The following is a 13,126-nucleotide window of genomic DNA, read 5'->3' on the forward strand; positions in this document are numbered from 1 at the left end:
TTGGTCTAGCCCGATTTGTAAGGTAGAAGTGGGATCATGATTGTGTGGGGAAGGAAACATTTAAGAACTAGAGGAAAGTTGTATATTTCATCGTTGCTACACTGCACCCTGATATAGTAGTATATCATTGTGATTGAAATTTGGATTTCCCTGATATGTAATGAGGTTGAATCCCCTTTCATACACTTTCAGTCATTAGCATATCCTCTTTGCCCATTATTTTTTAATTGAGTCATAGTTCTTTATTTCTGGATACTAATTCTTTAAAAATATATATAATGTACTCCACCCCACCCCCACCCCATTGATTTGCCTTTTCATCCCCCAACAGTTTTATTGCCCCATAATTTGCATATCCTTCAATTCAGTAGTTCAATCAAGAGGCATTGTACGTCACACTATATCAGTTTTGGAACATTTCCTCCTGCCATTGGTTAAATTGCCTTTAAAATGAGTTGTGCAATCACAGTTAGTTCTAGTGCTCCCTGCCCCCTCCTGTCTTCATTATTTATTCCCTAAATCCCCTTTCCCTCCCGTTTGCCCCCACCCCCACCCCTGCATTCCCATTATATCAGTTATTTTCTTTAGCTTTTTCATTCTTTTAATAGTATCTTTTGGATGAGTAAGGAGCCCTGTTGATGTAATGGGTTGATTATTGGGTGCAAGGTTAGTCATTCAAACCCACCACCTGCTTCTTCGGGAGAAAGATGAAGCTTTCTGCTTCTATAACGATTTATAGTGTTGGCAACCTTATGGGGCAGTTCTAAGTTTTACTTTGTCCTATAGGGTGGTGAAGTGGTTATGCGTTGGGCTGCGATCCGCATGGTCAGCAGTTGAAAACCACCAGCATCTCCGAGGGAGAAAGACTGAGCTTTTCTGCTATAAGTACAGGCTCAGAAACCCATAGGGGCAGTTAGTTCTGTCCTGTTCTGTAGGGCCGTTTTGAGTCAGAATCAACTCTACAGCAGGGAGGTTTTGGTTTTAATTCACTTCTAATCCTTATGTCTTTTGTTTTACTTTCTTGGCTTATTGTATACAAGTTTGAGTGTGATGTTAGTAGAAGTGATGTTGATATCTGCTGTGTTACTGGTCTCGGAAATATTTTAAGGGAGGTGCTATAGGTTGCTAGCTACACTTTATCAGGTTTAGGAAACTGTTACATTTCTGAAGTATGCCCAACTTCATTGGCATGTTACCCTCTTATCCTATTATATGAAGGGCACTTCAAAAAGTTCTTGGAAAATGAAATGAAAAGATAATGGAATTTTCCCATTAACTTTTTGAAGCCCTCTCATATGTTAGGTAGTATTGAACTTGAATTGCTATTTTAATTGTGATTTCCCCATCTCTATCATGAAAGAAGATTGGGCAATTATTTTATTTCTTAGAGTACCCCTCAGAGCAGCTGATGGTTTATGCTGACTTTGCATTTTGTAGCCCAAACATAACCACTCACCACCAGGCCTTCTTGTTGAATGGAAGGGGGCGTCATTTTCTCTGGTACTCTTTTTTTCCCCAGAAGTCATGATCTTTTTTTCTTTTTAAAAGATTTTATGCATTTTTGTTTTTCCTTAGTAGTAGTATCGGGTAACTGAGTAAACAGAACACTGCTTTGATCACTTTGAAAATAGACGGTTCTTGAATCCAGGTGGTTCTCCCTGCTGGCCTCCCAGTGTGCCTGATCCACAGATGTAGGACTGCACCAGCACACCAGACAAGTACTTCTCTCTTGGGAGTCTCCAGATTTAGGGAGTTTTAGAATCAAACCATCTTTTGGAAGTAGAGATACCTGACTTGTGTACCTTGTGCCTGAATCAGAGTCTCTATAGTTGTATTTCTTGGGAATTTTAAAGCTGAGAGAATGAATATTGAGATCCTGGATATTTAGCAGTGGGCATATGGAGAAAGTAAGGAAGATCTGGGGTTTGCAGAAGGATTTGCTATATTTTCCATTGCCCATCATTAGGTGACTGAGCTTAGCATTAGCATCTACTTTGATTTGAAAGGAAAAATCCAAAAAGGTTAAAACAAACCAAAATAACAATGTGAGGGTAAGTAATAACCATCAGAACCCAGAGAGTGTTGTCCAACTTCTTTTGCATTCCTCACTCAATCCCACAGAATACACTGAATGATGGTATTTAGGGAGAACATCTCCACCAAAGTATCTCCCTTATAGGAGGCACTTAGCTGCTATTCTGAAATCCAAAAAGCTCACAAAAAGTTGTTTTTTCAAAAAAAATTGTGGAAAACCTGACATGATTCAACATACTCCTATTTCTTTATAAATTTTGCTGTGTCTCATTGCAGAAATACTACTTTAATTCTGTCTTAGAATGGGCTGGCCCTGTTCCATGAGACACTATATATGTACCTTAATTAAATTTGCCTTTTAAAAATTCCTTTAATTGTCTCTAAAAGTTTTAGATAAGAGATTGTGGATCTGTATTATGAGTTCTACTAATTAAGATTAATTGGTGTTAACAGATTACTATAGCAGAAGAGTGTGTATAGCTATCGAAATGAATGTCTTTGGTAAAGTAGAGGGTCAGTGAAAATGAGGGTTATATTGACTACTTATAGTCCACTCTTAATTTTACTATAGTTCTGTGACCATCAGGAGTCCCTGACTGGCACGAATAGTTAAAACACTGAACCACTAACTGAAAGGTTGGTGGTTTAAACTCAACCTGAGACTCAAGCTTGGTGATCTGCTTTCAAAGGGTAGACAGCCTTTTCTTTCTAGTTTGCATTAGTCTGGAAGCTCTGCTAAAAATTTTCCACCTGTGATGACCCTGCCTGCATAGTTTCTAGCATCTTAATAAAACACACGCCACCACAGTACAACAAACTGACAGATGAGTGATGATGACAAATAATTGGGGCTTATTAAATAATTATTGGACTGAACTGCATTTTCTTAAATTTTATTGGACTCTATGGTATTAATTACTAGTTAGATTCCAAGTATGATAAAGGTTTTCTATGATGAATTGGAGTTTCAGAAATCTGATTTTTTTTCTTTCCCTCTCTAAATTCTCTCTGCTCTGCCCACCCCCCCACCCCCCCCGCCAGAGTCAAACAGACGTATTACTGGAGGAGCGATGCAACTCTCTTTTGCACAGCTAACTGTGGATTATTATCCTTATCACAAAGCAGGTACGTACATCAGATCCTGAAGATCGATCTGTCTAAAATCGCATGGCCATAGATCAGTGGTTATCTGAGGAAGGGAGAGGAGAAAGGGTCAGGAGGAAGAAATGAAAAAAGGGTATGAGGAAAGGTAGGGATTGGGACATATCTGCTATCTTAATTGTGCTGATGGTTTTGGGACCTACATGGGGAAAATATTTGTGGAACAAGAGGTTTGTGGAAAAATGTAATGAAAGGATAATGGAATTTTTCCATGCACTGTGTGAAGTCCCCTCCTATGTTAAATATCAAAGTGTATACTTTAAATATGTACCGTCTACTGTACGTTAATCACACCACAATAAAGTTACCTAAAATAAACGTATATCACCATTTTATTTTCTTTGTTAATGAGAAAAAAGATGAACACATTTCCTTCTAGTAGCACATCTACAAAAAAAAATAATAAAATTGAAATAGAAAAAACTTTCATACATATATATTGAAGTTTATGTGGATTATTAAGAACGTTTTAAATCGCTATTAGAAACTGATTACTTTCTAGATTATTAGCTTAAAACTAAACAAACAAAAAATTCCAGAACATAGAGGGTATTTATTAATGACATTTAGGTAATTGTGATAAAAGCAAGTTTCTAATCAACATGTCTTTTTAAATGAAATTTTATAAGATATTTAAAATTCAGAAAAGAATATAAAGCAATAAGTTAGCAGTGGTTTTAGCTAGGTTCTATTATTCTAGGCTTCTAAAAAATGTGAGGTTATTTGTATTTTCTAATATTTTCCAATAAGTAATGATATAATTTAAAGTTGTCATGGCTTTTAATAACTGATAACACAGGGTGCAGTAGAGCACCGATGGATCACACAATATACTTCTGATCCCTTGAGGCCTCCTCACCCCCCACTATCATGACCCCATTGCTGCTTCCCACTCTGAGCATGTACATAGGTATAGGCAAGAGATAAAGCTCACGACACATGGAACCCTGGAACAGGAATGGGAATAGTGATACTAAAAGGGTGTAGGGGCTAAAAAAAAAAGAAAAGTAGGGGCAAGAGGGGAGAGGTGGGGTGAGTACCGATTGCAATGAATGGCACATAAGCACACACCCCTATCTGGGGGAAGAAGAGTAGAAACCAGACGGGAAGGGAGACAGCGGTCGGTTTGAGATTTGAAAATAATGACAATCTAATCTATCAAGGGGCCACAAGGGTTGGTGGGGGAGAGGGAGGTAAAAACAGAGGACCCAATCCCAAGGGCTCAATGGAAAGTAAATGTATAGAAAAGAACGACGGCAATATTTGTACAAATAGGTCCGATACAATTTATATATGGATTGTGACAAGAATTGTAAGAGCCCCAATAAAATGATTTAAAAATAAATAACTGATAACAATTTTCTATTCATACATTATTATTTCTGTATGGGAACTTGACATATATACAGGCTATACTATATGCTATTGTGGTTGCCTATTGAAGGTCTCTATCTTATATGTATTTGACCCGGCTGATCCAATGAATTTAATTGCATAAATTTAAATTTTTTGAAAAATTTGACACTTGGCTTAATCATGAGTAGCTAAAGCCAATGGAAGTTATGATGAAGTCAAAGATCTGAATAGAAAATTTCAAAGGGCAACTCAAGAAGGCAAAGTCAAATATTATAATGAAATGTACAAAGACCTAGAATTAGAAAACCAAAAGGGAAAAAATGCTCAGCATATCTTAAAATGAAAGAAAAAAGTCAAGCCTAAAGTTGCAATCTTGAAAGAATATATGGGCAAAGGACTGAATGATGCAGAAAGCAGCAAGAGAAGAAGGAGGAAAAGAGAGAGAAGATGAAAGGAATACACAGTCACTGTACAAACAAACTAGTTGGCAGTTGACATTTTAGGAGGTAGCATATGAGCAAGAACCAATGGTGCTGAAGGAAGAAGTTCAGGTAGCACTGAAAGCATTAGCCAAAAAAACCAAGACTTCAGGAATCGAGGGAATACCAGTTGAAATGTTTCATGAAGCTGATGAAGCAGTGGAAGTATCACAGGAGATTATTATGAAGAAGATTGAAGAAAATTGAAAATTGCATTGGTGAGAAAAAGGCCAGGAGGAGTTATGTCATGGGATTTTTCCTCATCGTGACAATGCACCTGCTCACTCTTCGAAGGTAGTCAGGGCTGTCCCCAAACTCCAAGAACATTTAAAAGAGCAGTTTGACTATTGTTTTGATGTAGTATAGATCAAAGAGTGCAGAATTCTTCGCGGAAGGCTCTAGAGCAGTGGTTCTCCACCTTCCTAATGCCACGACCCTTTCATACAGTCCCTCATGTTGTGGTGCCCCTCAACCATAAAATTCTTTTTGTTGCTACTTCATAACTGTAATTTCATCATGTAAATATCTGATATGCAGGATGTATTTTCATTGTTACAAATTGAGCATAATTAAAGCATAGTGATTAACCAATATGTAATTTTATCAGTATATAATCAAAACATGTAATTATGTATTGTGAATTATTTATTTCTAATTACAAATAAATGACATTTTGTCTTGAAGCATGGTGTAGCATGGGTAACAGTCCTCACACCAGGTACTCCGATATGGGCATATCTGCATGTGGGCAGACCCACCTGGACACGGATAGAGGAGCGGTGGCTCGGTTCCTAAGACCATCTGAAATGTGTGTTTTCCGATGGTCTTAGGCGACCCCTGTGAAAGGGTCATTCGACCCCCAAACGGATCACGACCCACAGGTTGAGAGACCAGCAGTTTAGAGAGATGGAAATAAATGAAACAATAACTTCCCATTTTTGTTAATAAAGTTTTCTCTGATTTCATAGTAACACTTTTTGACTTACCCTAATGCTTTCTTAGTTGTTAGAGATAAACATGATCATCTTGATTTTGCATTTTCCCTTTAAAACTCTTTTCAGTGTATTGTTACTTAATGAGGAAATGGCCTTGGACCTCCTGCTGCTGCTGCTGCCACAGGAGGTCACTGGCCCCTAGACGGTTTCTTCCCCGTATAGCTGATGTCCATCTTGTATTTTATTGTTTTCTTAAATGTTTAGATAATCCTTATTTCGTCATTTTATGGATAAGGCTTTCATAAGTGACGTTACAACAAATCTTTGAGAAAGTATACCATGACATGAATATGATAAACATTTTTTATGGTGGCATTTTCTGGGATTCTTCCCAGTGTTGATTCACTAGGCCGTTGAGCATACAATGAAGGCTGACCACCAGCCCTGCTACAACTGAGGCTGTGAATGATAGTTCTTCCAGCACTGGTTCTAGATAGAAAACCCTCCAGGTTATTTGCATTTTATACTCTGCCGCCTTTTCTAAAGGTTTTGATCATATTTTTTATGATGATGAAAATTGGTAGTATATAAAGCTTTAAATTCATTAAAAGATTGATTCCATTAATTATTAATTGTATGAGTAAATCTCCCTGGAATCATTGTTATAAAAAATACATAAGAATTGTGCACTTTTCTGCTTAATAGATGTTATTCATTTTACAGGAGATAGTTGTAATCACTGGATGTATTTTAGTGATGCAACCAAAACAAAAAATGGATGGGCCAACGAGCTGTTACATGAATTTGAATGCAATGTTGAAATGCTGAAACAGGCTGTGAAGGATCATAACGCAGGTTCACCTCCCAAGTCCCCAACACATGCCTCTCCCCAGCAAGCACAAACAGGTAATTTACCTATGACAGACAACATTATGCAATTCCCCTATTGTGTGGGTGTGTGCCCGTGTATGTGTGTGCACGTGTGGTTCCTAATTTATTTTCTGTTGAATAATGTCTTAAATGTTTGCACCTTTCAGACAAACATAGGTGTGTGAACCAATGCACTTAAAAACAACAACAATAACTTTTTGTGAATTACCAAGCAGATTGTCAGTTTTACATTCAGCAATTCGTACGCATTTTGTTTCATTTTATTCAGTTGAACCCCAGTAATGCACCATCACTTATCCTATTTTCACCCAGTTTCTCTTCCCATTTCTTCTTTCATAACCCTCTGAACTTTGTCCTTAGGGACACCCTTTTGTTATTAAATGGTGGATTGTTCTAACATGGAAGTAAGTTCGACTCTAGAATGAATGGTGACTAAGGGCCTCTACCCAACTTTTAAGTCTGGTCTCTTACGATTCTGATTTTGTTCCATAGTTCGCTCCTGCTCTCTGTTGAGTACTTTCTAATGTGTTCCTTCACAGAGCAGTTGATACTTAGGACTCAGAGTTCTTCTGTCGTCAGGGTCATAGACACTCATGTTTGTATGGCTCCTTATTCCATGCGCTCATTGTTTCCAAGTGACTTTCAACTTCCGCCATTCTTTGTTTCTCTGGATGTAAGATACTACCAATAGATGGCTGTTCATGAGCTTCTCATACCCCAACCACTCCTGAGGACGATATAGAACATTATCTTTGTGAAGTACTTCATGCTAGTTGACCTTGGTATATCGTGAGATTATGTTCTGGATCGCTGGGCCCAGCCACTCATTCCCTCAAGGTGTTTAGTTCTCTTTAAAAAGTTTTCATAACTGTGCCCCATGTGTGCTCATGGGTATTTTTGTAGCCAGGCTAACTGTACTTAGAGAACTATCTTCTGTCAACCTGTACGTATTCGTGGGTGTGCTCCCACTCTTTCTGTACCTAGTTAGCCGGAGTGTCTAACCAAGGATGTACTCCGTGATCACCACTATGGCAGGAAGATGTATATAAAAGTATTTACCTTTGTTGACTTTTGCAAACCTCCTAGTGTCTTCACCTGGCACTATCATCTTTTTGTAACACCCCTTTTATTATATATTCCCTTTCCGTTTCCTCAAGTTAATATTTGTCTACCTTCTAGCCCATGATTTTCCCCTACCCTTCCCCCTTGCACCCTTGGTAACCATCAAAGAATGTTTCTTTTAGTGTGAAAACCTGCATGTCTACCTAAGCATCTACTCATAGCTTTGCATTATTTCAGGATTGTATATACAACAGTATTTGCCTTTGTTGCCTTAACTCTGGCAAAGCTCCCAGTGTCCTCTCCTGTCTATTTTATAGTCTTTCTTCCCTTTCACCCAAGTTAATGCTTGTCTACCTGTGGCTTCCTTTCCCTCCCACACTTGGTAACCATCGGAGTCTATTTCTTTTAGTTTGAAAACCTTTTCTTGATGTTTCAGAATAGTATTATCCTAAAATAGTTGTCCTTTTGTGATTGTCTACTTTCATTGAGCATAATGTCCTCTGAGTTCATCCAAGTGTTTTCCAAATCCATCATTATCATTATCCTTTAACAGTACATAGTACTTCTAGACTAATGCACTTTTAAATATGATATGCCAACTGTCATCCAGTAATTCCAACTCATAGTGACCCTAGAGGACAGTGTAGTACTGTCCTGTAGAGTTACCAAGACTCTGTGTATCTTTATGGAAGCAGACTGCCACATTGTTCTGCTTTGGAGCAGCAGGTGTGTTTGAACCACTTACCTTTGGGTTTAACAGTCCAGGTAGAATTCTTCAGATTCTTAAGTAGGTTTCTGACTTGTAACAAGAATTCCAGCTAAAATGTCTTGCAGGAGCATGTCTTAAATGTGATATAAGATTAATTCCTGTATAAAGACTAATCACCACAATGACTTAGCACCAAACCACTTCATATTAATGATGTATTGTCACAAGTATTATCTTATTTGAGAAATTAAGGTTCATCTGTATTTCTAGTAGCTTACTTAATAGTACAAGAATAACCATTAAAAATAAATTTGCAATAGATTGAAAGTAGCTTCTCTTTCCCACAGAGAAAGAATCAACTCTGAAAAGCACTTCCAGAGCACCTCCAGTGTTACCTCAACAGTCGAAAGCTAAGTTGATGTCTAGTTCTGTGGTGGTTAGACTTGCAGATTTCAATATATACCAGGTATGCTCTGTTTTTTAAAATAGATCTTCTCATAAGCACTTTCAGTACTTCCTACAACCGGATTTTTAAGCTCATGCTGCCATATTATTTTAAAACATCTTCAACCAGTTCTGTGAAATGGTCAGATTAAAAGGATTAGGAAACTTCAGTTCGTGGATTTTTGTTGGTCTATCCTTTCATTTAAGAGGAAGAAACAAAAATACTTTTGTATTGCTTTCTTGAACTACCAAATATTGGCCATACCCATTTGTTCTCTATGAATTTCATTTTAGAGCTAAGATCCCTAACCCATTTATATTTTAACAGTGTCATTCAAACTGTAATCATGCAACCTGGTCTAAGATCAAAGTCCTTGAGAACAATAGAATAGAATATATTCTTTAAATGATATTTGTATATGTATAAACTCAAAAATCCACTGCCATCCATCCGATTTTGACTCCCACTCCCAACTCGTGGCAACTAGGACGTGGGCTTCTGAGACTGTAACTCTTTACAGGAGTAGAAAGCCTCGTCTCTCTATCATAGAGCAGCTGGTGGTTTTGAACAACTAACCTTGCAATTAGCAGCCAAGCAGCCAGATCTATGCCCCCAGGGCTCGTGTGTGTATACACATACATAATTTTTTAATTATTAAAAATGAAGTATTGCAGACATGTATTTTCATTTATGTACTATTATGGTTTATACCCTGGCTTTCCATGTAGGAGACCTGCATTCAGTTGTTGGCCATTCCACTTCATACATAGCTACCACCTGTCTGTCATTGCAAGCTTGCAGGGCTATGATACTGATCAGGTTTCAGTGGAGCTTCTAGAGTTAGATGGGCTGGGGTACGGTGCCCAGGACAGCTCCCACAGCAAAGAATTATCTACTTACAAATCTGTCGATTTTGAGAAGCTCTCATTTAACAGTTATTTATTTATTTATTTTTGGACAATCGCTTCCTTCTTCACATCTTGTTAATTAAAGAAGACTCTTTCCTGTGTTTAAAATGTAAACAGTTACGGTCTCAGAAACCCACAGGGAGTAACTGAGTCAGCATTGACTTGATGGCAGTGAGTTTGGTTTTTTTGGTATTGAAATATATTGTTGTAATTGAGAATATCTAGCACATTGTGTTTCATATATTTACAATTTTAAGTACATTTGTGGTTTTGAAATGATTGAGTTAGCCATTCAAACAGATGAGTTTGAAACAATGTTTCCAAAAATGGAATAGCAGATTTGACAAATGTATTAAGTGTAATGGAGAGTACTTTGAAGGTGATAAGGTCGTTCTGTAAATAAGTTTAAATGCATAGCTTTGGGGTGGGGATGGTGGTGACAAAATTCTGGGTTTGGGGGGTTACCCCTGCATAAGCCATTGGAAAAATACTTCATTTTATGTGAGAAATATACATAAATGCTTATTGACTGAAGGACTGAAAAACAGAAAAACAAAACAATCTTGAGATAGAGCCTTGGGCCTTGTAAACTAGCATAAATCAATAAAATTGTATTGGTTAAATACTTATTGGATAAATTCGTATGTATATTTTGACAACCTCACTACCATTGAGTCAATGCTATCTCAGAGCAAACCTATAGGACTGGGTAGAAGTGCCTCTGTGAATGTCCAAGGCTGTAACTCTTTACTGCAGTACAAAGCCTCTCTTTCTCCCTAGGAGCAGCTAGTGGTTGCGAACTATTGACCTTGGTATTAGTTGCCCAATGCATAGCCAACTACTGTGCCATCAGGATTCATATTTTGATATAATTATAAATTAAGCTGTTTAGAGGGAGAGTTAAAAAAATGTATCAAGGACCTTAATACTGGCCATCTTATGAAAAATAACAGATTAAACTATTTGACCAGTATCTATAGCTATATTATTATTTTTAATAGGAAAGAGAAATTATGGTAAGAAATTAATAGAAAGAGCACATTGCAGAGACATGCTGCCTTTGAGGACTTATGTATATTATCTTCAACAAATCACTTAACCACTGGAGCCTATTTTTTCATCTGAAAAATGGCAGGATTAACTCCCTGTTCTTATAATAATTTTATATGTAGATGCATATCATAAATATGATATAAATTATAATTCAATGTTTATAAGATAGCATAACTTGGGATTGGTTAAATGCACTCCCACAGCCATCGAATCAGATGGACTTATAGCTACCGTATAGGACATAGTAAAATTGCCCCTTTGGGTTTCCAAGACGATCAATCTGTACAGGAACAGAAGCCTCTACTTTCTCCTATGGAGGGGCTGGGTTATTCCAACTCCTGACCTTGTGCTTACCAACTGAACTCGTAGAAAAGTATAAACAAAACTATTTTCACTTCTGTTATTTTAAGGATCAGAAATAATAAATTTGCAAAGATTATTGTTCAAAGTTTATTTTAAAGTATCTGAAGAAGTGACATAGTTTCTCAGTTAGTTGGTAGGTATGATTTAAAAATAATTTGTTATGAGGTAAAAGGTCTAATGAAGTTTGTATTGGAACATAGTCCTGAAGGCATTGTTGTAAGTAGTTGTGAATGCGTTTCAAGTCTTGCCTGCATTGCATCCGTTCTTTGGAAAAGCCTTTAGTCATTATGAGTTATATAAACACATTTTTTTTTCCAGGTCTCTACAGCAGACCAGTGTCGTTCTTCCCCTAAAAGTATGATTTCCTGTAATAAAAAATCCCTGTATCTTCCACAAGAAATGTCTGCTGTCTATATAGAGTTCACAGAATATTATTATCCAGATGGGAAGGACTTCCCAAGTAAGTGAGTTTCCTCCTTTTGTCATTTTTGTCCATTACCTGCTGAGATTTTTTGTCCCCGCCAAGTGGATGGTTTTTATAAATGTGAAAAAGTAATAGTCCATAGTCCCTCACTGTTATCGTTGTATTTAATATTCATTTCCAGATTAGCACTTTAATGTTAGCATTACACATATACATAGAAAAGTTATGAATATTTGTATATACACATATACAGCATATGTATACATACACTTGTGCACAACGTTTGTCAACAGTCTGGAATTAGTGAGTCCTCTGAAATCAATTCTGGTATTTCCCACACTGAAGTTTTTGGACCCTTGAAGGAAGTATGCCTTTATGTTATAGATAAAATTAAGTGATCTAAGTCTGTGTAAGTATGTATGTGAGAAAAGTAGAATATGACATGGTTTGTTTTGTTGTTGTTTTTTAATCATTTTATTGGGGGGCTCATACAACGCTTATCACAACCCATACATACATCAATTGTGTAAAGCACACTTGTACATTTGTTGCCCTCATCATTCTCAAAACATTTGCTTTCTGCTTGGGCTCTTGGAATCAGCTCCTCATTTTTCATTTTTTTCCCCCTCCCACCCCACTCCCCCTTCCCGCACGAACCCTTGATAATTCCTTCCCTTAACCCACTTTTCTGTTGTCCATCTCCCAGGGAGGAGGTTATATGTAGATCCTTGTAATTGGTTCCCCCTCTCCATCCCCCCTTCCCTCCACCCTCTTGGTATCACCACTCTCACCACTGGGCCTGAGGGGTTCATCTGTCCAGGATGCCCTGTGTTTCCAGTTCCTATCTGCACCACTATACATCCTCTGCTCTAACCAGGTTTGTGGGGTAGAATTGGGATCATGATAGTGGGGGTGCGGGGGGAAGTATTTAAGAACTAGAGGAAAGTTGTGTTTTATCGATGCTACATTGTACCCTGTGTGACTAGTCTCCTCCCTACTACTCCTCTGCAAGGGATGTCCAGTTGTCTACAGATGGGCATTGGGTCCCCATCTCGCACTCCCCCTCATTCATGATGATGATTTTTTGTTCTTTGGTGCCTGATACCTTATCCCTTCAACACCTCACGATCACACAGGCTGGTGTGCTTCTTCCCTGTGGGCTTTGTTGCTTCTCAGCTAGATGGCCGCTTATTTTCCTTCAAGCCTTTAAGACCCCAGACGCTATATCTTTTGATAGCTGGGCACCATCCGCTTTCTTCACCACATTTTTTTTTTAACATTTTATTAGGGGCTCATACAACTGTTA

At 37.7% G+C, this 13,126-nt stretch overlaps 1 protein-coding gene across 1 annotated transcript in view; it reads left to right on the top strand.

Annotated features, from left to right (window-relative positions):
• Nucleotides 1–13,126, top strand: part of UHRF1BP1L (UHRF1 binding protein 1 like) — a 105,968-nt gene that overhangs the window by 61,153 nt on the left and 31,689 nt on the right. Inside the window, exons 8-11 of the mRNA XM_045291294.1 lie at nucleotides 3,076–3,159; nucleotides 6,689–6,871; nucleotides 8,975–9,093; nucleotides 11,715–11,856. Of these exons, the coding sequence (XP_045147229.1) occupies nucleotides 3,076–3,159; nucleotides 6,689–6,871; nucleotides 8,975–9,093; nucleotides 11,715–11,856 (528 nt within the window). The remainder of the gene's footprint in view (nucleotides 1–3,075; nucleotides 3,160–6,688; nucleotides 6,872–8,974; nucleotides 9,094–11,714; nucleotides 11,857–13,126) is intronic.

The sequence above is a fragment of the Echinops telfairi genome, unplaced genomic scaffold (genome assembly GCF_000313985.2).
Source record: "Echinops telfairi isolate 266 unplaced genomic scaffold, ASM31398v2 ScPeMD7_2;HRSCAF=8, whole genome shotgun sequence".
NCBI classification, from domain to species: domain Eukaryota; kingdom Metazoa; phylum Chordata; class Mammalia; order Afrosoricida; family Tenrecidae; genus Echinops; species Echinops telfairi.